The sequence below is a fragment of the Armigeres subalbatus genome, chromosome 3, assembly GCF_024139115.2.
Source record: "Armigeres subalbatus isolate Guangzhou_Male chromosome 3, GZ_Asu_2, whole genome shotgun sequence".
Lineage (NCBI taxonomy): Eukaryota > Metazoa > Arthropoda > Insecta > Diptera > Culicidae > Armigeres > Armigeres subalbatus.
This window is the reverse complement of record NC_085141.1, coordinates 303763504-303789539: the sequence shown is the minus strand read 5'-3', so window position 1 is coordinate 303789539 and position 26036 is coordinate 303763504. Positions and strand designations below refer to the sequence as shown.

Here is a 26036-nt window from a genome sequence, read left to right as displayed (position 1 = left end):
TTGGATTTTGATTGGATTTGGATTGGATCTTGATTGGATTTGGATGGATTTGGATTGGATTTGTATACTTTCATAGTATTTAAATACTTGCACGAACTTACACATGTGCGAGTCTTTATATTTAAAGGCCAGTATCGACTTGAAAAGTAGAGAGGTTACGGAATTTTGTTCAATATTACCAAGCGGAATTTTGACAACTGATCTGCATGGAGCAAAATGTCACTTGTACTTACGGAATAATCGAGCAGAATATTTTTCCGAAAGTAAAGTGACAGCTCCCATTACTTTGCGTGGGGACCTTACAAATTCCAATTTTATTTTTTGTTCTTGTCAGGTGGATACTGTTTAAAGAATTTTGTTTCGATTCTTTACTTTTCCGATTCAGTAAACGGAATTTAACATGTGATTGAGATAGAAAAAGAAATTTCTTTTGAACACGATACCAACCTTAAATATTGAATTTTCTCGGATTTTAACCACATAGTTCACATTTTCTACTGTTGTGATTTTGCTATAATCTGTGACGTCACGCTTAAAACTGACAGATGCATGCATGACAGGCCGGAAGCGAAACGTCAACGAAGCGCGCACGACGTCTTTCGCGATTCATCCCCGTGTATCAACCAACCGCGAGAGTGAAGTACGTTGTGCAAGTACCCAACTTCTCGGAACATTTTCAGTCATTCGCGGCGCGACATCGAGAGTTTAGTGATCGTCGAGTGTGTGGAGCAAATTGTACGGTCGAGCTAGCAAAATGGCGTCAATACTGCGAAAATCCGGTCTGGTTTTGGCCGATTTGGCTGCCAAATCATCGCCCAGGGTAAGTCACGCGATTGTCCACAAGGTCATTTGGACAAGCGAAAGGATACTTCGATTGGTTTGACTTTGGAAAAGACCTCTTTCTCGAGCGAAGCTGCGGTTCAGCGAGCCCCCAGCTTTTATGTAACAATCTTTTGCACTTTGGTCCGTCGCAATATCGGCTGTCAGTGTTTGGGGAGTTTGTCTTGGACGGTTTTGCTCTCGTTGCTGCACGATAGAAGCAGCTGTTGACTCTCTTCTATTCTAAAATTAACGTATTCCGAATGAGACGGATTCTCATCGCCACCGAAATCGTTAAAGGGGAAAGCAACAATAACAACGGCATTATATCAACCGAGTAGGCGGTGGTGGCATTCCACTTGGTAAACAAATCGAGTCAGCTGTTTGATATGCCATGATGGGATCTTATTGGACCAGTGTGTTCCAGTTTTCAGACGAAACTATTTTTCTCTGACTGCCGACACGCGGGTGAACGCTGATAACCTCTGATTGTTGTTTTTAGCCTATGAAGTAGTTTTAGAAAACGTGTACAATGTATTAATGCGTGATTTTATGAAATTTCAATCCTATATGTGATACGTCCTTGCGTTTGTAGCGGATGACTAGATCATGAAAGCCATTCCAAACTATTCGAGTAACTGTGCAAAGTGATATTACCCACAGTCCTACATCGTATTTTGATAGAACCATTCAAAGGTATATAAAAATGTGACTTCTTGAAGTTTGTATTCCACAACCTTCCTTGATCGGTTTATTTTTTTTAGTGGCAGCCATCGTTTAAAACATCAGATATTTGCAGTCAAACCTCCATGAGTCAATATTGAAGGGACCATCGACTCATGGAGGTTCAACTGTATTACAATTTATTGAATCTCAGTTTTAATGATAGAAAACATCCTAGATCGGGGACCTAGAATCGAACTCGCCATCTCCGGATTGGCAATCCTACGCCTTTGCTCGCAAGGCTACTGGAGACCCCTCTGACATTGATGCAGATGCTAATTTTTGGAGACGCTGTATCACGTTCGCTTGTGACGTCAGACCCCTCCTAGTTAGTTATCATGTGTTCGCTTGGACTATAGCACGAGTTAATCTATTATGGCTATTTCGTGAAACCGGTCGAGTGCTAAGTTGATTCATTCATATCATGGATTGTCGTCAACCGGTTTTTTTTATCACTGCAGTTGGGAATTTTGTTTATCCTATTTTTGCCTTAATAGAACGCCCAGTGGAAACGAATGGTTACAGGCCTTATAAAAATGGTTATAGGATTTTGTAAAACGTACAGAAAGTTGTGTTCTATTCAATGCAGTTTAATGAATTGCAGTGATATATGTATGATGGTGTGTAAATTGACATGCATACTCTTACGGACTCACCTATGTCGTTTTCCTGTCCTACTATTGTAATACTAGAAAGGCATCATCATCTGACCCAAAATTAATTGCTTTTTTATTTCTCAACTTTGTTTTGCAGATATTGGGAAGTGCCGGCCAGCGGCGTAATCTGAACGTACAGGAGCATGTGTCATACACATTTTTAAACGAAGCGGGTATCCCAACGCCAAAGTAAGTGCCAAAGTGAATGTGTCCGCTACAAGCCCCTACAATTGAAATGCAATGTTCATATGTTTGTGTGCTACTATAATTTCTTTACACTTATTTCAAAATTTCCTCATTTGATACCTATCTTCTCTTACTCCACACTCCACTCCCTTACGTGCTATATTAAACTGTAACGGTAATTGTTTAATGTAGGTTAATCATACAGTTAACATGAAAATACCTACAAAAAACTAGTGTTCTTTTTCGGAATAATACGTATAATCTCTTCTAAATTTATCATATCAGTTTTGCGTCATCAATACATCAATACTGTGTGGACAAATATGCTTCACAAACCTTGGTTATCTGTGGTCACGTTCACACGATAAGAATCTATCTAATGATAATGTAGTACTGCAAATAACTGAGTGTAATGTCCAAGCTAGATTGAGTTTTTGCAACCACTTTTAAATTCCGATAGCGGTGGGTTGTTGGACGACAGAAGCTTTTAGGCGCTGAGCAATAGAGTAAAATTTATGAATGATCAATGGGAGAAAGGAGGTATTATGAACCTTGAGAGAGGTAATCTTCTTTCTAGGATTCAGTTTAGAATTTTTACTTGATGAAGCACTCAGTGCGTCATCTTCGCAGATAGGTAGGGTATGACACCAAGAAACATCCCAGTTTTCTTCGCTCACCTATTTTAAAATCGTCATTTTTTCGAAATCTCGAAAATAAAAACAGGTAAAGTTTTTCCATACAATTATCAAGCTATTGTGAAACATCTTGAACTTGAACTGTTTCCAGCAACTAGTTTTCAAGAAATCAAGATTTTTAAATAATTGGTCGGTTTCTGGGTATATGTATTACAGCAGCAACTGGGCGTTTGCAAACTGGGCCAAAGGCCATTTAAAAAGCAGTTATCATTTTCATTTTTCATTTTTCAGGTCACCAGCGTAAATCCGAGAACTTACATTTTCCATAATACACCGATGGAGTGGGGAGTGGAAAAAGGCATCGTCGTCTACATCGATAGCAAAGATATTTTTTTCCTCTTCTATTACAATATTGGAGGTCTTCCAATGTGTTGTTAAGGTGAAGGTGGGTTGAGTACCAAAACAAAGCTTTGAAAGCATAGGTACAATACAAACTGTCATATACTGTAGTAGTATTGGTGTCGTATTTATGAAAAAACAGCATATTAGTAGGGTGGTTCAAAAAACGACCCAGCTCCACCACGCTCACTTGATTCCGTCCCATGCTTCGAGTTTCCTCCAAAAGCCGATTTGAACAAAAACTGATTGAGAACAAGCCAGTTCAAGTTTGTATGAAAACTACTATGGGAAACTAAACCTTTCATTACACTGGCTACAGCGCCTCCCCTCCAAGCTGGCGAAAAGAGAACCCACATAGCTGGAAGCAACATTCCAGAGATTTCACTGAACGCACCTTAGGAAAAATCCATTGAAATAGCATTTTATACTCCGCTCACCCCCATGTCACACTCAAGGATGTTATCGATCATTTAGTAATTTGCGTTCGATCATTTAGTAGTTTGTCAATAACTCATTCCAGAAGCTGAATTTCAAAATGTGTTGTATGGTGGACTCCTAGTGCGAAGGTTTTTCTACAGCTCTGACTAATGGTTTGTTGTTACAATTCAACCAATAGCAGAGTTATAACGCTAGTTGCAGTAGCTTAAACTATATGATTGGAATTTTGTTATCATTTAGTCTATGTTACTGATACTGTATCTATAACTCCGTTACTAGTGGGATTCAAACAACGAACCATTTTGCAGAGTTGTAGAAAACCTTCGCACTAGGAGTCCAACATACAACACATTTTGAAATTCAGCTTCTGGAATGAGTTATTGACAAACTTCTAAATGATCGAATGCAAATTACTAAATGATCGATAACATCCTTGGTCATACTTTTTGTATGAAGTATCTGCTCCTGGTGCGATAGATATCACAGAAAAAATCTGGATATTTTGTTGCATTACACAATTACACAAACACAGTGTCAGCGGAAACGGCGAATTTGACAAAAAATATATGGGCTAACTGTCAAATTTGCCGTTTCCGTTTCTGTTCCGCCGACATTGTTCATTAATTTATTTAGTTAACATCTAAACAGATAACACTGAATCAACAAATTGACACCACAATGCACGGTTCGAGGCCGCATCTCTCCATCCTCGGATACGCCCCACGCTCGCCAAGTCGTTCTGCACCTGGTCTGCCCATCTCGCTCGCTGTGCTCCACGCCGTCTCGTACCTGCCGGATCGGAAGCGAACACCATCTTTGCAGGGTTGCTGTCCGGCATTCTTGCAACATGTCCTGCCCATCGTACCCTTCCGGCTTTAGCTACCTTCTGGATACTGGGTTCGCCGTAGAGTTGGGCGAGCTCATGGTTCATTCTTCGCCGCCACACACCGTCTTCTTGCACACCGCCAAAGATGGTCCTAAGCACCCGTCTCTCGAATACTCCGAGTGCTTGCAAGTCCTCCTCGAGCATTGTCCATGTTTCATGTCCGTAGAGGACAACCGGTCTTATTAACGTCTTGTACATGACACATTTGGTGCGGTGGCGAATCTTTTCGACCGCAGTTTCTTCTGGAGCCCGTAGTAGGCCCGACTTCCACAGATGATGCGCCTTCGTATTTCACGACTAACGTTGTTGTCAGCCGTTAGCAAGGATCCGAGGTAGACGAATTCCTCGACCACCTCGAAGGTATCCCCGTCTATCGTAATACTGCTTCCCAGGCGGGCCCTGTCGCGCTCGGTTCCGCCCACAAGCATGTACTTTGTCTTTGACGCATTCACCACCAGTCCAACTTTTGTTGCTTCACGTTTCAGGCGGGTGTACAGTTCTGCCACCTTTGCAAATGTTCGGCCGACAATGTCCATGTCATCCGCGAAGCAAATAAATTGACTGGATCTGTTGAAAATCGTACCCCGGCTGTTACACCCGGCTCTCCGCATGACACCTTCTAGCGCAATGTTGAACAACAGGCACGAAAGTCCATCACCTTGTCTTAGTCCCCGGCGCGATTCGAACGAACTGGAGTGTTCGCCCGAAATCTTCACACAGTTTTGCACACCATCCACCGTTTCTTTGATCAGTCTGGTAAGCTTCCCAGTGAAGCTGTTCTCGTCCGCCGACATTGTATTTGGGGCTTTATTATCATGCTAAAGATTTGCAACCTCGATTAAAATCGACTCCCAACTATTGGAACGTCCATTTAATATGCATTGTCTAAGGAGTTAAAGCTCTTACATTTTATCCAGTCATATGGTCTTCCCCTCGCCAACGCCCAACCACGGAGTGATGTGGAATCAGAATAATCACCCATATTCTTGTTTACGTACGAACGCGCTTCCGATTGAAAGTTGAAGCGCATTCTCGTTAACGCCAAATGGAGAAACGATTCGAACGAATCGCATTCGTTCGAAAGTATCGTAAGTCCGTAAACATGAATAAGGGTGAATGTAAAATTCAACCTCGCCATATCAACTGCCATACAAACCTGAAACGACCTGTGCACGGTAAGCCCCTATTCAAACCGACCGAAACCAGCGAACGACACCCAAAATATGAAACATAATCGACTGAGCATGGCGGAGCAAAATCAGTTTTGAACCACCCTGTTTATTTGTTTGCTGCTATCGGTACCGGTGTTTACATTCGCTCCGCGATCAGTTTTTAATCGTTTTCTTCGAGCAAAAATTGCAGTTTATATTAAGTTTTCGCTTCAAACAAGTGACTTAATCCAAAAAGTGAAGTTTAATTTGCCTTCCATCAACATTTCGGGCTGCTCATGTGCGGAGAAGTGTGTAAAAAATTGATTTTTTCAATGCCCTAGAGAAGAAGTGGAGTGCAGTGATAAACCCACCAAACCGCGGACGGCTGTTAAATTGGCACGAAACTGCTGGTTTATGCCATCTATCGAGCCGAAATGCATAAGACTCTTTGAATAAACATGTTAATTGTCACGGGAAGTACATAAATATACTGTGAACAGGTTAGTAATCTAAATATTAAACTTTTCTTCGATGCTGTTCGATGCATTCGAATGTTGGTGGGAGAGGAGTGCGGGAGGTGTGGGGCTGATCCGTGGAAGGTCCGGTGCCATATTGACTGCCATCGTGGTACTCTTCCAACTATGTCCTTAAGGGTAGTAGCTCGCAACGATTAGTGGATAATGCAAAGGGAAGAAAAGAAAGAAGGTGATTATTAGTATTGAAAACATGTAGCATGCATGTGAAAAGTTCATTGTGATATTCTCGCGACGATTATTTACAATAGTGAAAATATATATCTGACTGAATGTTGGTTAAATGATATTTGAACTAATTTTAAAATGAAAGTGATGTGCAGAAAATAATGTAATCGCTTTTCAAGATCGATCGCAGTATCGATTCCTAGTGGCACCACTAGTGTGCATCTTTCTCTGAAGAGTAAAGATACATTTAAGCTCTGGAACTTGACAGCATCTAAGCTAATCACAGTTGTGCCTTTGCCCAGGGAAGACCATTTAAAAAGCAGTTATCCGGCAAAAATCAACAACAAAGACTCGGCAATGAGGGGATTCTGAATGATATATTCTTTTAGCTTCATGTTAAAAATTATATAAACAATGCATCCCGAATCCCCTCGTCCGCCCAGTTAAAAAGTGGCGTTCGTTAACTAGGCTGGTGTCATGTATATAGCTGTTATGTATATTCTTTACCTTTCTTTTTTTATTTAATAGCAACCCAATTGATGGTCCAAAATGATAAAACATGAAAGCTACCATTGCCGGCCACGCCCATCTTCTCCGATACTAGGGAAAGGGAGAAAATGTTGATATGACATCTACTTAACGAGAGGCCAGCGACTCAGTGACGCCCTCATAGATGTCAAGGAGTTAGATGGTTGAAATGATTTAGGAGTATAACTATACTGCCGTCCCAAGTATATCTGTCCCGTTCTAAATTAATGTATATTTTATTGTGAACAAATAAATACATATAGTTTGTTCGAAAACTTGGCGAAAAAATATCGGGTCATTTTGTCCCATTGTAGAATTTCCAAGCATAACTGTCCCATTGAAACAAATTTCATACAACATGTATTAAATTACTTCGAAGAGGCCAATTTTCATTATCAAATCATTCAGAGAAAGAATATGGGTTGTGGTATAGTTTCAATGGGTAAAAAGGTTAATCCACCTAACATCGTTGATGCCTTTCTTGTGCATTATGAAAATTGAAAAGTAATAATTGAAGCATATTAAGATGATTTTTATTAAAACTTAAGTGAGAATAGTCTCTCATTTTTATTCGCATTCTATGTATTTATTTACACTTTTTCTTCTTTCTTTATTGGCATTACCATTTTTGCATTCGTATATGATGAGGCTAACACGATAATACTTTTATGCCTAATTGCACCCGAAAATTCCTTTGACCGTGAGTCCAACCAAGCCACCTAAGCATCATCGCTTTGTAGTCATGCTTCTAAGCGCATGGCTATAAGATAGGCCCAATTCATTTACATATATACAAGATTTTTGCAATAGCTTCGGAACGAAGTGACTAATCGATTTTCAATAGCAAACAATGGGGCCGAATTTCCCGTCGAGTGCAACATATTACGAAAAAATGGTCCTTAACATGTGTTTACAAATGATCATACACGCACCTCACACAGGTGGAAGTTTCCACTCGACACATCAGATGCTAATCTGAAATAAATTTCATAGGGATCATAGGAAAACCTTCGCAGTATTGCGGTATTGAGTTACCACGGAACCTGATTTTAATGCTTCTTCCAAAAATCCATCTGCGCTGAAACATAATTCACCTGAACCAGTGACTTAGCCAGAAAATTGGTCTAAGGGTGGGGGTTTTTGGTTTCCGAAAAAAAATCCTTCAAAAAATATTGTTTCTGGGAGGGGGGGTGTATGTCCAAAACCAACCCCGTGGCTACGCCACTGACCTGAACTTATTTCAGGATCAAATTATGTATAGGAATCAATTCTCACTGTCCTTATACTTATGTAAGGTATAATATCTCTGTCAGCTTTTTTGTACACATTTTTCTTCTATGGAGCGTAAGAGCCCCCTCCCCCAAAAGCTTACGTTATTAGTGTATGGCCCTTACTACAATACGCTTTGAAAAGACCTAATGCATCTAATTTGAAACAGATTATTATCCAGACCCAACTAAACTTTTGCTAAGCGCAAAGTAATCTGATGATACTCTAGCACTGGGACAAATATGCTTGGAATTCTCAATTTCGCAGCATAAATGTCCCACTGAAAACATTACACTAAAAACAGTGTTTATCCTTTGAAACATACTAAGCCATTAGAAATACACTATTTTCATCGATATACGTTTATTAATCAAAATTTCATGGGGCAATTTAGCTACAAACTGAAAAATATGTTTCCAACTTCAATCGCATTTTTCTCAGTTGCATCATTTTCGTCATGGGACAGATATCCTTGACACGGCAGTATTACAGAGTTGGTCATTTCTCACTCTTTGCCTTGAAATGTGTGGAGCTCTTACCTATAAAGAGAAGTGTATCGATTCACCCTTGCGAGCGCTTACACTTGCGTGCAAGGATGTTAACGATCAGTCAGTAATTTGCAGGCGGGTGCTGAGGTGTCAAATATTTGTTGCCTCAAATCAAGCGAATGCCGACGGAACTAACACTACGCCGTAGTCTATTAAAAATAAACACTGCAGTGAGTGAGAATGTTCTGAAACGCACAAAGTTTGGATAATGCCAGAAACAACTGTTTCTGCTCAGCACAGAGTTTTTTCTACCAACATACTTATTTATCTGCATATTTCGCGTACGGAATAAAGTGAAAACACTACATTTTTTAGATTTGGTGTATTTTGTTCGTTGCAATCTTTAATTTAATCTGTGCTTTCGACACTACTCTCTCTTGTAAAAATGGTAAACAATATAAATTTTCACAAATACCACGACAATTTATGTAAGTATATGAGCATTTTGACATTGGAGTATAAATTTATGCGCTAAATAAGAGGGTACTGTCATACTTGCCAAACTCCATATGAAAAAAAATCGTTGTCCCCCCTCTGGTAATTTGCGTTCTATCATTTAGTAGTTTGTCAATAACACATTCCAGAAGCTGAATTCCAAATCATGTTGTATGGTGGACTTCTAGTGCGAATGTTTTTCTACAACTTTGCCTAATGGCTCGTTATTAGAATTCAACTAATAACGGAGTTAGAGCGCTAGTTGCAGTAACTTAAACTAAATGATTGGAATTTTGTTATCATTTAGTCTAAGTTACTGAAACTATAGCTATAACTCCGTTACTAGTGGAATTCAAACAACGAACCATTAGGCAGAGTTGTAGAAAAACCTTCGCACTAGAAGTCCACCATACAACATATTTTGAAATTCAACTTCTGGAATGTGTTATGGACAAACTACTAAATGATCGAACGCAAATTACTGAATGATCGTTAAAGAGTGAGAACTTTTTCAGTCGCGTGTGTTTTGCTGTTTTATATAAAAAAAGGTCTATGTTCAGGCGTTTAAAACGTTAATTTCCATTGAAGATTTAGGGTACAGCCTAAATGTATGCCTTACTGGCTTTTTATAATTGAAATTTGCCTGGATTCATTACATTTGTGCGTTTGTGTGATAAATAGTGGGTATGAATGACGCACTTCCATATAAAGAGAAAGCGTATTCCTGCACGATTCAATTGGAAAACGGGTTGAGAAACAGAAGTTTTACACTTACACACACTAGTTATAATTACTTCCACTCATTGAGTAAATTGTTAGTTTTGTCTAGATATAGGGTAACGGTACCAATAGTGGAGGTATTAGTAGATCCACAAAAGAATTTTTTTTTAATTGATAATTATGGGAAATTTGCAGCTTTAATTTCTAAGTCAATAGATAAACTAATAAATATGCTATCAAAAATAAGATAGATGTCATTAAACATCAACAATTACCAAATATTGCTTGCACTACTATGGGTACACTGTTCCTTTAGTGGCTGTAAAAATTAATTTTGGTTCCCATATTGGTGCTATCCATTGGTTTCTTATGAGACTCGCCACTATTCGTACAGTTGCACCACTATAAGTGCAAGGGAGTCAATTTTGTTAAGGGAAATCATTATTTTCAATAGTGAAATCTTAAGATAAGTTGCATTTAACAGGATATTTGAAGCACGACGCATCAACTGAAACCATCGTAAAGTGTATAAATATGATAAATCTCATTAAAACCCCACTACCTCCACTAAGGGTACGGTTACCCTATACACTTTGGAAAATCTTCACGTCCGATTTACATGATATAGGTGAGTTATGAATAATCCTCAAAATCTATCTGACCTTGGTAACCTTGACCTGCCTCTCATATCGTATTCACGGAAACATTTTGTAAAAGTTACCATATTTTCACGTAATCGCTGGTGCTGTATTGGTGTTAGTAATCATTTTCGATTTCGACATTTCTAACGGACTCGAAGCCAGCCACACTCAGCATGGTCACGAATAATTATTAATTCAGTCAATAACAAAACTGATTTGAGACACTATACAACTAATGAAATCCAACATTATATGTACGTCAATGTTTTAAATAATCAATTTAATAAAAGAAAAACTAGAAAAACAATATTTTTGAAAATTTAGGGGAATCTAAATTGGTGCACAATGGAAACATTCAGGCCAATTGCAAACTGAATATATTAATTCATGTTCTACCACTCTTTCGTGTTCATTATTATTCAATGTAGAACGCAAAGAAAAACGTGAGCAGGAAAAAGTTAAGAAAAATGCAAAAAAAAATCTAAGACATATGACCTATACTATTCTATGTTCCTCGTAGATTTCATGAGATATATTATATTTATGGATATGAAAGACAAAACAGTAGAAAATATTTCTCATTCACTCACTAATGTATTCTGAGCATCTGTACATAGTACATAGGGTACATAGGGCCAACGTAAAAGATCAATTAAGATTTGATAGAAGGCAAACACTGATAATAATTAAACTGGTTAGAATTTGCCAAACATCCGGTTATGTGGCGCTGTTGCAATCCAGAATTTGCATGATGTTCAGCAAATCCTTGTTTTTCTTGAGCTGACCATCTGACCAACCATGTTCGGTCCATATTTAGACACGTCATACATTCTTTCCAAATGTACAGTACACACCAGAATGTTACAAACCCGTTCAAATGATATATTTTCAAAACATCAGCAAAGATCCATAGTAACTAGCGATAAACAACGCAGCCCGTGCTCATTCTTAAACAGTTTTGCACAAAAAAAACACGTTCAACATCGTCCAAATACCTAGACGCTCACACAAATTTGAACATTACTGTGCGCATTATAATGCCATTCAATCGTTCGTTAACTAGGCTGGTGTTCTAGCCAAGTTAGCGAAAGGTTTCTTCTTCCTTCCTTCTTATTGGCATTACATCCCCACACTGGGACAGAGCCGCCTCGCAGCTTAGTGTTCATTAAGCGCTTCCACAGTTATAAACTCCGAGGTTTCTAAGCCAGGTTACCATTTTGCATTCGTATATCATGAGGCTAACACGATGATACTTTTATGCCCAGGGAAGTCGAGACAATTTCCAATTGCCTAGACCGGCACTGAGTCGAACCCAGCCACCCTCAGCATGGTCTTGCTTTGTAGCCGTGTCTCTTACCGCACGGCTAAGGAGGGCCCAAGGAGCGAAAGGTTGCTGTAACCTATAAATTATTAGTCAATTTTGTTTTTACGATTATAACTGACAAACAGCAAAGAAACCGATGAATGAAAAATTCAACAAGGAAATGTCAACAACTACATCTACCGAGAAAAATCATATGGCCAACCTTGCTTCTCAAGAAGCAATTGGTAGTCTCATATATCTAACTATCTAACACAATGTACGCGACCGGACATTATTTTCGCTGTAAACCACCTTAGCTGTTACAACTCAAGTCCAGGAATCAAACATTGGACTGCTGTCAAACATTTTGTTTTATTATCTCTGTAGTACTTTTAAAATGAAGCTTGTCCATAGCAAGATTGGCAGCGAAGAAATAACTGCAATGCTAAAATTGACTATTTTGTATGAAAATCTGCCTTTGCTGCTATTATTCCGAACATCACTGTATGTGCTTACATTACTCCATCTCGGTATGCTCATGAAACTCGCAGAGCATGGTACCATCGATCAGATACTTTGATATTATATATATCTATAAACAACGTCTCTGCCATTGTTATAAGGGCAGCCATATTTGATAAATATAGATCTTGACCTTAACGTTAATATTTATTGAAGGTGTGAAATGAAATATAAACAAGAAAAATGCTGCTTTGATCGGGCACACATAACGTTTATCTGGTTGCTAAGCAATAAAAACATGTTTTGATCAAAACTGACAAAAGTGGTTTTGCCGACATCGAAATAGGCATCACTAATCAAAACTAATTAACACCTTTCAACGGGCGGTATTTTCCACCAGATGTGGGTTTTTATAATGCTTCCCTACAGCGATAATTCGCTTTGCTGCTGCAGTACCGCAGTTTTTTTGTTTTTCTCGTACTTACTTGAAACTTGATGGGCTACAGCTCTTCGATGAACCTACGCCGAATAGAGTATCCTTTTCCACTGCACTCGATCCTGGGCCAATCGCCTTCAGTCGCTCTGACCATTGAGCGCCCTCAGGTCCTCTTCAACTGCACAAAGCCATCGTGTAAGCGGCCTTCCACGAAGCCTGCGGCCTTTTCCGCATTCTCTACTAAACATTATCTTCGCTTGATGTTCTTCCGGCATACGAACATTGCACAATGGTTCGAAGGCAGCCAATACCTCAAAAATCGAAATTCGTATTTCGATCGGAATAATACTTTTCTCATTTTAAAGAATACTTATGTGGTTCGAATTCAAAATTTGAAGAAGTTCTGTTGAGTTTTGACTTTGATAGGGTAGAATACGGCTTTGGCAGGGTGCGACAGTTGTTGGCACCCTCAACAATATTTGCATTTTCCAGCAAACATACACTATTTATGAACATAATTTTGATTCAATCACACAATTTCAAGTCTAAGCTTTCATTTGAATAAGTTGTTTGTGTAAAAGTAGCAAGATTTGATGAGTTAATCATCGAAACAAATTTGCACCTTCGAAATCCTTGCCATTATTGCATTGCCGAAGAAAGCAGCGCACGAATAGCAAACTGTTACTTACTTTTTTGGATAGCCTGTTTCTCCTCTTTATTGCGTTTGACACGACAAATTAAGTACGTACACTACTTTTTACACTTTATCACCGCTTGATTATTACCACAAAGAGCAAATTTATCCAATATTTGCTCTATGTTTCACTAAATAAAATCGGGACTGTTCGTTTTCTTTGACAGCAGCACACTTCGGAATAGAGCGAGAGAATGTGTTTGTGAGCATATCAAACACACGCTAAAAAGATACCACGCACAATTCTATGTGATTTGATTTTAGCAAAAAATACGAACAAAATATCCGGCGATGGCATTTATTTAAAAAAAGTGTTAAAATACAAATGTTTCTTTTCGGATTTTTACGCAGACCATGGATTATATTAAAAGTGATAGCAACACCGTAGTGTTTTAACCCTTATGTGGCTGACAGGACCGCTTTCCTTTTGCAACTTCAATACTTTCCAAGCTCATCAAAAAAATTATAATCATTCCCGATCCTACATAGCGCATTTCAACCATAAATAATTGCCTACTTTTAGGGTATTATCTATTATTCAACTGTGAAACGTAGTGTAAGAATGGGGTGGCTCCAGCGGCTGGATAGGACAGTGCTGTCCATTATTCAACATATGAAGACTCACGAGGTGGAATATATTGTTAATATACTATACTACCAGAACCGACGAGCTTCGTTTTACCTAAAATTGATTAAATATATATTTTTTACATTATTTAAAAGACGTTAAGTATTCGAAATTTGCAAATTTTGGATTCCATTTTTTAGATTAATTTTCGATTAAAGCAGAAATGTGTACTTCATTTGTATGAGAGTCCCTCTTCCAGAAGAGGAGGGGTCTAATATCATCATAAGAATCTTCATCGTTCCCTAAAACCTCTACATACAAATGTCCATGCCGTTTCCTAGTCTATAAGGGCAGACAGACAAATATTCATTCTTATGTGTATGGATTTGGTTTCACGTAGTTTACGTCGAGTGGTCGTGTCTTGTACACAACCACCATGATTTTTTTTTATGAAACAAACATATCATGTAAGGACCGCCAAGAGCAAGTTGTATATTTGAAACTGGTTGATAGACTTTTGCTTACGCGTGTAGACTCTAAGGCATTACAAAAGACAAAAGATGTAAATCTTGGCAGCGGACAAAAAGCATATAAGTTCCCTTCTCCTAAATGGCAAACATTATTCAAATAGGTTGAAAATGGTAAAAGTAATGAAAATGTCAATATCTGGGTACACGGGTACCCTATCTGTCATTCACGTCTGATTTTTGTTGGCTTCATAAGGGTTAAATTTGTTTTATAATGTGTTTAAATGCTTTTGCCTATCTGTCTACATGACATAAAATTGATGCCAAGGCTAAAAATTCATGTTTTGTGTTGAGCCAGTTTTGATAAACAATAAAGTTTGTTCCAAAATTGAGTGAAGCGAGAAGAGCGTGCGGCCGATTAATATGAATGAATTTCACTACTGGAGGATATAAACAACCAGCATTTGGCACCAATACATTACCAGTTTTTCACTTCCATGTCTAGTTGCTAAAGGGAGCAAATCCATTGCTGATAATAGAAATTGCTATGTCAATAGAAGAAACGTTGACCTGTTACTTTATAATAAATTTACTGAGTTTGTGGTAAAAGCTGTTATATTTAGTGAACACCAATCATCAAAGAAAGAGCATACAAATGTATACCAGTTAAGCTGTACCTGTGTTTTAGTGTAATTATTAATTATTTTCATCATTCAATTTGGCGAATGTCTTAGACTGCCAAGAATAGGTATTTTCCCCTACATAGTTTTTGATTGAACATGATTGTTGATTTCCAATCAAAAACGCTGTTTAACAAAGGGTTTAGATCAGCATCGTACGGCTTCAATTACATCGCTAACCCCAATATTATTTCAAGACTGCATTATCAGGGTCTTAAATAGTATGCCTATGTCAAATATAGGTGACAGAACTCAACTTAAGTTAACTTTATATACAAATTTATTTAAAATACTCACATTTGTTTTATTGAAGTGCTCCAAAAGTATAGGCGCAAATGAGTGCCCATAATGATTCTATGCTCATTACAAAGCTGAAAGCAATAGCTTTCTATTAATCACTATTTTGTTTTGCGAAAAGTTGCGATAAGCTGCTTTTTTAACGTTTTAGTTTGAAATGTGCTTAGTATTTTTTGGTCTGTTTCTATTTGAAACCTTACAAATGCGTATTTTTTGTTCACAAGAACCTTAAAAATGCCTTTTTCTAATTATTAGATTGAAGTGTCTTACTTCCAAAATTTGCTCATGGCATCCGAGATTCTACCAATTTTAGTTTTTTTCCACATGAATTTTATTGTTGGAATTTTGTTTTTGTCTATTATTCTAAAATACCGTCGTGCGGGGCTTCTTTTGATAAATCAGGGGCTACTTTGGACATTTTAAAACAAGAATTATAACGAAAATTACTATAAAATTGCCAGTATCACCAATCGGGTGTCTTGTTGATAGTCGGATGGCAACTTTCTGTTTCAAATTTGGTATTTTTTCCGTTTATTTTTTTCAAAAAACTCAAAAATCCAAAGTAGCCCCCGGAATCAAAAGAAGCCCCGCACGACGGTATGTAATCAAGCTGAAAACTTTTCTATTGCATATGAAAACTCATAGTATTGGATATAAGCATGGTTCATCACTTTGCAATCAAAATGATTCTACCTATAGAGAGTTTCAAGTTCTCACACTATTCTTGCCAGCAATAGACAATGTTGGAACTGAACTGAACTGAAAAGCTGAACCGAAACAACTATTTGAACAAGCATAACATATGAATAAAGCTACCGCGATTCCATCAATCAAATCACACACATATTTGACTTTGCTTAAACGATAACATTTGCTATTTCAATAGTCATTCAAATTTTTGAGAGTTGATTGTAATTGGACAAAGCACAAGCCGTTTGAAGTTTGTATGAAATTTACTACGACAACAGTAATTTTAGTCAAGAAACAACGTCCCGCCATACTGACCTTTTAAAATATATTATTACGTTATGAACAAAATAAAAATAGATCGTCTTTTGTCTTAGCCCATGGACAGCCTGTATTTAACAAGCAATTATTTTGATAAGAAAATTATTTAGAGCTTTTTTTGTGGAATAGCTTCACTTGTCATAGGACGAGTTAGTACTACCCCATTTAATTCCACCACTTGAGTCAAGAACGAAACACTGAAGATAGCGTTACTGTTGAAGTCGAAATACGTATCTGTAAAAAAAATTAAATGGTGGAACTAAATGGAATAGTACTAACTAGTTTTATGGCATATGAGATCGTCTTTGTTGCAAAACGATCTGTTTTCAAATACCGAATTTAGCAGTAATATGAAAGTATTTACTATTCACAGAGATGCCGATAAACGGTTGTATATTGCCAAAGTAATGCCTCCAACACCCACGATCAAGTTTGTATGTGACAAAAAGCCTCAAAATACCATGATACAATTATAAAACCTACTTTTAGGGATATTTTGAGGTTTTGGCCATCCTTTGTTCTAGAGCGAACCATTGTGCATTGTAGTGAAGTTGCACAAACCCCCATATATTTTTTTGATGGTTGGTGCTCAAGTTGGCGCTTCGGTCGTTCGTGTGTGATATTATTGGTCAAATAAATTGATTGTTCGTGCCGCTGTTGGTAGAACATGATGGATGTATGAATAAACGAGAGGTGGAGTCAATGTTGGTCAAACTGCTTGACCGTGTGTACGTTCCATTACGAATGATAATGAAAGTAGGGTCTGAACCGTTCGTTGCGACAACGACGAGAAGCTTTAGTGTAGTGGGGGTTACCGTAGGGGTCGAATAGCACCACCGTGTCCGAAGAAAACGGAATTCTCACGACGTAATGCGGTTTTCGTAACGGTCACATGCTATCGCTCGCTGGTGGGTTCTGCGGTTCTGGTCGAAACGAAATCCTTCGCTCCGCGGCAAGAAACGAGAAGTCCAATTCTCAGTTCTCGATCCGGTCGATTGGGACGCACGTTTCCGACAGGAGAGATCGTGATCCCTGTGGATAGAGATCCAAGCGAGGAACGCCACGTGGTGTGGCTATTGCGCACCAAGATTAACGCAACCCAAACCACATACTACCTAAAAATAGCTACTTTTCTTGTTAGTCCTTGGTTCACCCTTTGTCTGTTCTTCTTATAGGTTCCAGCAATCGTGTATAGCACATTTGATGAGGAATCTACATAAGAACTCCCATTAGTTATCTATCAAAATTCACTTTTTAGAATTTACCTGACTGGTATCACAAAACCATTCGTTTGGTTAGATTTGTTCTTCCAATAAAACTGTTTGGGTTGATTACACCAAACTGGGAAGCACTTAACCTTCAATGACAATTAACTGTCTTTTGTAGCGTGGTTTTCTGTAAACACTTTCCGATAGCTAGAAACACAACTGATCGGTTTTAAGTGGTCGCTAGAAATGGACGAGTAATTGAAATGAGGAGACTGAAATGGTGAAATGAAATGATCCATTTGACCTAGATAATTTAATAACATTCGTGAGATCGTTGGTGGAAGTTAATCACTTTCTTACTTCTACCATAAGCTGTCCTTATTCCTCCAACAAGCTCTCAAACCCTCGTCTGATTGCCTGTTTTTATATTTTAGTTCTTTGTCCACATATTCGTCGCGGTCCTCAATATATTTGTCCCCAACTCGAGTTTTGTGATATGAGGAAGCATTTTATAATAATTTTTCAACGCCTATTATACTGCCGTGCCAAGCATAGTTATCCCATGTCGTTTTTTACGATGCCATTCCCACTGTGCTGGCGGTGTCGCATTTGTCGCATTGTCGCAAGTTATTTCTCTATCAGACTTCATAGCTAGGCTTGCCAGAAATCCTCTCTAGTTCTTAAATCCATTGATGGATTTTTTTGATGGCCACCAGGGCAGCAAGAAGGCCATCAGCTGAAAACCGACTTGGGACAACTATGCTTGGGACGGCAGTATTAGGTTCTGCAGCGTCTGTACGTAACCTCAATCTGGTGATAGATTAGTAGTATTTCTTGTTGGACTCAGGGGTAGCCAACCAATCACGAACTCGACCCTTGTCGGAGTCCTCGTCGGAGTCAGTGGAAAGTACTACTGAACTGTCAAGAAAAATCATTTGACGAGGACCGAATTCATTCGTGACGTCATGCTGCAGAACCTGGTCGGATCTGGTTTGTGAAGAAAGGAGTAATGGGCTACACAGCTATGCAAGCGCAGTAAGGAAGAAGGAGGAGAAAAAGCAATCACGATTGGCGAATTAGCAACGAGATTTAACTAAATATGACAGGTTCCATAGACCGGTCGCAACCGAAAAAAAAATATACCGGATTATTACCTCATCATCTTCTGAATCATTCATCAACGCTTGGTTCTTGGATGTCATTGAACGAGAAAGTCTGCAGTCATAAATCCCACCTTACCCAATAATACAGCCATGTCATCACTTTAATCAGTGCCTACGTTCAATGTCCACGTCCCAATCATGACAAATAAATTTTCAACTGTGTAGTCGTATCAGGCTGAGCACAGGATTTGAACCTTGAACATGCTGCAGATTGTCGAGTCGGTGTCATGCAGCTAGATTGCATTAATTTGTTTTAGTATTATTCAATTTGCAATCGGATACTTCCTAATTTCTCAGTTTGCAAATTTATCATTGTATGCACGTTGACAGACTCTTGGAAAACTAATTACAAATTATTATTTCAATTCGAAGCGACGCATCAACAAATTTCGACAGATAACGCGTCATCGGCCAAAAGCATGGCGCGTGACTTTGCATTACGATAATAGATTAGCACCTACATCATGTTTATTCAGTTTTTCTTGGGAACAATGATTTGCTATTTATGGCATGTATTTTTTCTTGCAAAACCATCGATATGGCCCATCGAATCAAGCTTCGCTCTCAATATGTTCGATCTTGTTATATGATCTAGGCCCAAGAAAATCATTAAAACTTATTAACGACTAGCTGACGTTGTACGTAAGTACTTTAGGTCATTACTTTGTAGATTACATGAATAATTGAATCAATGAATAAAAATGAGTTATATTTGCCCGGTCAGCTATGATCCACTTTTTCAGATCAGAAGAATACTGCATAAAAGTATTTAACCTTGACCTATTTCCGGATGCTGCCAAATTAAGCTTTCGATAATTGTTTAATGAGACCACAGTTCATTAGACATTAGGCGGATTGAATGAGTTTTGTTGTATTGCATGGCTGGTTTCGCAAGCAAACATGACACAGATAACACGAATTCAAACAAACAAAAACAACCACCATGGAGGCGCTAATCATTATTTCACACGCCTTATACACAGTCATGTGGTGGATTGACGACGCGTTCTTTCTCGAGTTCCGCGACGCTGCTTTGTTCGGAATTGATAACTCTCCTGACCTTTGTTCAATCACCAAACGATATGTAGGTGACATACAGCCTGGAAAATGTATGCTAATTTATACAAACAGATTAAAAGAAAAGAGCACTGACTGGTGCTGGCATTGGTAGTACGTACACTGAGATAATTCTCCATCTAGAATTTATGTGCACTGCACATATATTTTTGCAATCAAGCTTTGCACATGTACTATACTACCCCTATTCGCATAAGCGTCCCATGTCAGTTTTCTTCAACTTGAGAAATATTCCGTTGAATTTTTCAAACTTGTTTTACATGGAGAAATTAAAAAAAATCTAATAAATCGATAGAATAAGCAATCTTTCTGAAAATTTGGCATAATATTCTTTACCTGTATACATTGCTATGGAACTACTAAATGGACCATAATTATATTGATTTTTTGTGCGAAAGTTTATCAAAATCTGGAATGTGACTGTTATGCGAATAAATAGCAAGATGGGACAACACAAGTGGGTTTTGGTTTTCAAATTTCTAGAACAAAGCCTATTATTTTATTAGTTTTTCTCAAAGATGAGTTCATTTTAAGCTTATTTCTGAAAGAAAATCAAAATCGTCAAAAATCGACATGGGACTCTTATGTGAATCGCGGCAGTATATAAGTCTTGCACTTAGAATGAGAAACTCTGCTACTCTTATATTTTATGTGCACGTACTAACAGAATTCAAATGCAATTAGAATATTTATTATAGCATTAGATTAATATGTTTTATGTGCAGTAATAATAATAATCATGTGAGTTGTTTTTAAAGCCAATCCGATCTAATTATGGTTTATGGTAAATAATTTGTGAAAAAAACATGAAATACAAAGAAATATTTATTTATATTTCGGACATTTACAAGAACTTCTGCGTAGTAAATAAAATATTATGATCAAATCGTGTACTTGAACGCTAGTTTGGAGTGCCGCTCCGTGGTGAATGTTGGGGACGGAAACGAAAGTGCTGCCAAAATGGATCTTCTTAATTAACGAAAACCACCCGCGGCAGTCGGTATATATCGGCCCAAATCCACACCGATTTGCGCCAATCCGTTCAAAACGACCACCATCGTGAAAGTGATTTTCCCCGGAGTATTCCAAAAGATTTATCCGATGGTCTCGCCAATCAAAGCTCTTCGCCGTGCTGCAAATTGTGATAATACCGCCTTCGCGCTACTGCACTAGTAAATCCATTACTGCGTAACACTTTGCGTATGTTTTGCCGGAATAAATAGCATCCGCTCGGTGGTGTTTTTTTCTGTAAATGATGTAAAGATTATTAATATCAATGTTCATTTCTTTGTCATATTCACTTACCTCCATTGATGTGAGCCAAGATTTTGGATGTTGGGAATGTTGTTTTTCTTCATTTCTCCACTCGAATGCTGAGTGGGTTCACCGTATTTTGGTAGCGGTGGCATAACCGCGACATCCATGATCTTTTCTGGTGGAGCCATGTTTCACACTGCCTATTTCACCCAACAGAGTTATCCGATGCCAAACTGCAAATCGTAATGCCGCGCAAGAGTTCGTGTCGTTCCTGCATCAGAAACCCCATCATCGTGTAGCACTTTTCGTGTAATTTGCCGAAATAGAACATCTCGATGGTGGTTTTTCCTGTAAAGGTCTGCAGTTTGTTTATAGAATAAGGTCCATTTTTTTGTCGTCTTCACTTACCTCCATCAATGTGGGCCAAAATTCCGATGTTGGAGATCTTTTTCTGCTCCAACTTGGTTATACGCTGAGTGGGTCCGTCGTATTTTGGAGGCAAATTCTGGTTTGCTTCTCCGCCATGTTGATGGTTTTCAAACAATAAATATTAATTTCAACGCTAATGTATTTCATGTGCGTGTATTGATATTCGATTTAATATTGGTCATTGCATTGAAAATTTACTTGCGATTTAAGTAAATCATAAATGTTTGGCATTTAAATTCTATTACCAATAAATATATTTCAAATGCTGCACATAAAATCGAGTTGAGGGAAGCCGGGTTGCTTCTATATAGTTTGTGCACATAAAAAATATTGTTGATTTGATCTCAGTGTAGAATGTTCAAAGTTCAACTCGTCTGAACCTGATATGTCTACGCAGGGAGAATGTCAGTTATCGTTATTGGGATGTGAACATTGACCGTTGATTAAAATGCTGACTCGCTTGTTGAAAGACGAAAACGACTAATGAAGACTTATAGAAAACGAGAATACTATAAGCTTTCTTCAAATATTAACACGACCTTTGACAATTACGAATAAAATGTATTGAAGCTTGTCGCAGACATCTAATTTTTATTTTACTTTTTTCTTACAGATTCGGCGTTGCAACCTCTTCACAGGATGCAGAGAAGATTGCCAAAGGTCTTAACACTAAGAATTTGGTTCTTAAGGCACAGGTACTGGCCGGGGGTCGCGGAAAGGGTAGCTTCAAGAATGGTCTCAAAGGTGGTGTCCGAGTGGTTTTCTCGTGAGTTTTTCCAAGTCAATGAGAGAGCGATAAGTTTAAAATCTTTCATTTAGGCCACAGGAAGCCCGTGACATTTCTGGAAAAATGATCAAACAACTGCTGGTGACCAAACAAACTGGCGCCGCTGGTCGCATTTGCAACTCGGTCATGGTAGCCGAACGGAAGTTCCCCCGCCGAGAGTTCTACTTTGCCGTCATGATGGAGCGGGCGTTCAACGTAAGTATCTAATTTGTGCCAACCGACCAACGCTATCTTGCAAATCTAGCACCATTTAATGAAAGAAGAGAATTCGCTGCAACCCTTCAGTGGTGTTGGATTGGCACTCAAATGAGTATACCAGTGACGAAGTTTCGTCCTTTTAAAATGTTGATGCCGAATTGTTGTATTTGGAAAGTAATAATAAATGGAATAATATTTTTAGGGTCCAGTGCTGATTGCCTCCTCGCAGGGTGGTGTCAACATCGAAGAGGTTGCTGCCGAGAATCCGGATGCCATCGTGTACGAACCCATCGATATTAAGGCCGGTTTACAGAAAGCCCAGGCTGTTGCGGTGAGTGTATAATGCTTGAAGAAACAATAATCTGAAAAAAAAAATGCTAAAAGAAAGACATGAACCTCGCCCAATCTTTCGAACCATGAAAACAAGTTTATTTCAATCTGATACCTTCATAGATACCTGGTTTGTTACACCTAAATTACCCGAACGTTGAGGGTCTCCAGGTCCCATTCGACCGCGTGTTCGGGGCCTTCCACGATGTCGCCAGCCACAGCCAACACATCCCCATCAAGCATTAGAGTAGAGTGGGGCAAGAGTACGCACTTAGTTTTCAATCGATCATGTGGCCCTTATGAAGCAAGCTTCTGCATATCAAATCAGTGTCGATGATTCATATACTCTTCCTTTATGTTACCCAGTGGAAACAATATTGAAATTATTGAGATTCGTTTTAGCAGAACCCTTATTACAAGACAAGTGAAAAACGCACTCTTACCCCACCGGTGGGGTAAAAGTGCGCATCGGGTGGGGTAAGAGTACGCATTTATCCAATCATGTGCTTTAAGTATATATTAACACACATAAGAGTTAATAACATTTAATTGATGTTTAATGAGCATATATTAGGGAATGTTTAAAAATTACGTAACTCCTTAACTGCCGTTCTACGCATAATTGTCCCATGTTACCTTTAATGAAAAAATTCAAACTCGAGTCAATTTGTCCCACCAATTTAAGAATCGATTCAATCTTCAAATTTAACAAATATTTTTGGGATGTTATGAGCTTAGGCAACACTTTTCCAGGACATAAAGCGAATCCCTACTTATTAAAACGGTTTTCAGCCTCTATTATTATCAGACAACAACTTCATTTTTTCAGTGGGACAAATTGACTCGAGTTTGAGATTTTTCATCAAGGGTAACATGGGACAATTATGCGTAGAAGGGCAGTTAAGTGGGAGGGGGTCCTAAAAATGTGCACTTTCATACGGAAAACCATTGTTTTTTATATATACAAAAAACTACAGAGGTAAAAATATATATCAGGTTTCGCGTGGCGTATACAAAGGCATTTTCTTTAAAGAAAGTCCACCAATCGCGTAACGTAAAATTTGGCTATTTCATCACCCCTCCCCCCTATCTTACACTGTTTGTATGAATCCTCTAAAAAATATATGGATCTCCACACATTTCGCAACCCCTCCCAGCTAAACGTTGCGTAATTTATGAATGTTCCTTTTGATTGAATGAAAGTATCATTTAGATGAAATTGTGTTTTCGTACTATGATTAGGTGTACAACAAGTTCTAAACCAATTTCATTATTTCGCTTCAGTGCTTTGTTCGCTAAGGCCTTTCTAACACCGAATTACTTCAACTTATCCTAAAAACTTGTGATAATTTCGAATTCTGTCCCTTTTTTCTTAATTGTGGATCTTTACGCTTTGGAAGAAGTCTTATTTTTGCCGGAGATACGGGTTTGACATCATAACTTGAAGATTCATATGCGTACTCTTGCCCCACCGGTTCCCTTGCCGGTTCCTGCGTACTTTTACCCCACAGTCCCAAAAATTATTCAAGTAATGGTTTTGACTGCTTGAAAAACCAACCGGATTGGTGTTCTGTACCATAAAGGACTCTATACAATAGGTTATCGAAATGATATAATGTTCACCTGATTGAACGTATATATGGTAATGAAATACTAGTTGCGGAAATCCAATTATTTTTAGCAAAATGACCAAAAAGTTATATAACTCCATATCTCCCTTGTTGTTTATTCAAATCGTTTACAATTACACATGATAATAGTTGGCCAGAATACCTGTCAAACTGATGCAGTGCTGCTAGTTTATCTTTTTTTATTACTTCAAAAAATCGAAAACGTACTCTTACCCCACGCGCACTCTTGCCCCACTCTACTCTACCTTTTCAGTGGAATAAAAGCCTCCACTTCTGCCCCGCGATCCATTCCAATGAGGTCGATGGCGTTCGCAAAGCCCAGAAGCGACCGTGTGATGATAGTGTACATCACACGCTCCTTTTCAAGGCTTCCCATAGAACGCATCTTTCAGGTCATCAGGCTTATCGTTCGTTAAACATAGATGCTTATCAGGCTGTAGTTAAAGAACTTGTGGTGCCGCTGCAAAGGTAGTCATACAATCGAACACCACCCGGCGTTTTGGATCGCCGTGAGAAAAGAGATGCAAATACACAGTACTGTACCTTTCCATGTTTTTCAGTTTGAATCGCGTACGGGAACAAACAAGTACATTTTTATCAAAGCTAGTTCTTTATTTCTCGTCCTGCAAGGAATCCCACAAACTTGTCCCTTCCTTCTATCAACTCAAATGCGGTAGCTTATCAGCTTCCATCGGATAACTCGTTTCATCTTCTTCTCAAAGATCATGAGCCAACTCCACGTTCTGCTCTGTTGCTGACGCTTTGGTAGATGTGTTGCTAGTATAAAGTGTTTGCAATGGGATCTTGTAATTCACATTCGTCGGTATTGGGTCAGCGTTTTTCCTGGAATGCCGACCTTCTTAAGCTCACAAGCCAGGAGTCGAACGAGTTTATTCACAATTCTCACGTTTATCATGATACGTTAAAATCATATATGTCCCTTCTGATGCCAAATGTCTTGTAGCGTGACACAGTTTTACTCCATCGGTAATGTTCAGAAATGTTCAATCAAGGATTTTTTTTTCGGTTTCTATATTCATAATTGCTATATGATTATAATTAATTTTACTAGTGCCTAATTCTAGACTACCTTTCATTTTTAGATTGCCAAGAAAGTTGGTCTGGAAGATCACGCTGATGAGACAGCCAAGATGCTTCTGAACATGTACGACCTATTCTGTAAAAAGGATGCACTACTGATCGAAATCAACCCGTACGCCGAAGATGCTGGTGAAACCTGTAAGTATATTGCCAAACTATGTCCTCTAATATTTCAACAATAGATCAATAGATAGTATCATAAACC

The 26036-nt window shown here is 38.4% G+C and overlaps 1 protein-coding gene across 1 annotated transcript in view; it reads left to right on the top strand.

Annotated features, from left to right (window-relative positions):
* Positions 1-619: 619 nt before the first annotated feature.
* Positions 620-26036, top strand: part of LOC134225051 (succinate--CoA ligase [ADP-forming] subunit beta, mitochondrial-like) — a 35029-nt gene continuing 9612 nt past the window's right edge. The window contains exons 1-6 of the mRNA XM_062704812.1: positions 620-820; positions 2296-2387; positions 22398-22550; positions 22604-22766; positions 22972-23100; positions 25834-25969. Coding sequence (XP_062560796.1) covers positions 755-820; positions 2296-2387; positions 22398-22550; positions 22604-22766; positions 22972-23100; positions 25834-25969 — 739 coding nt within the window. The 5' untranslated portion in view covers positions 620-754. The remainder of the gene's footprint in view (positions 821-2295; positions 2388-22397; positions 22551-22603; positions 22767-22971; positions 23101-25833; positions 25970-26036) is intronic.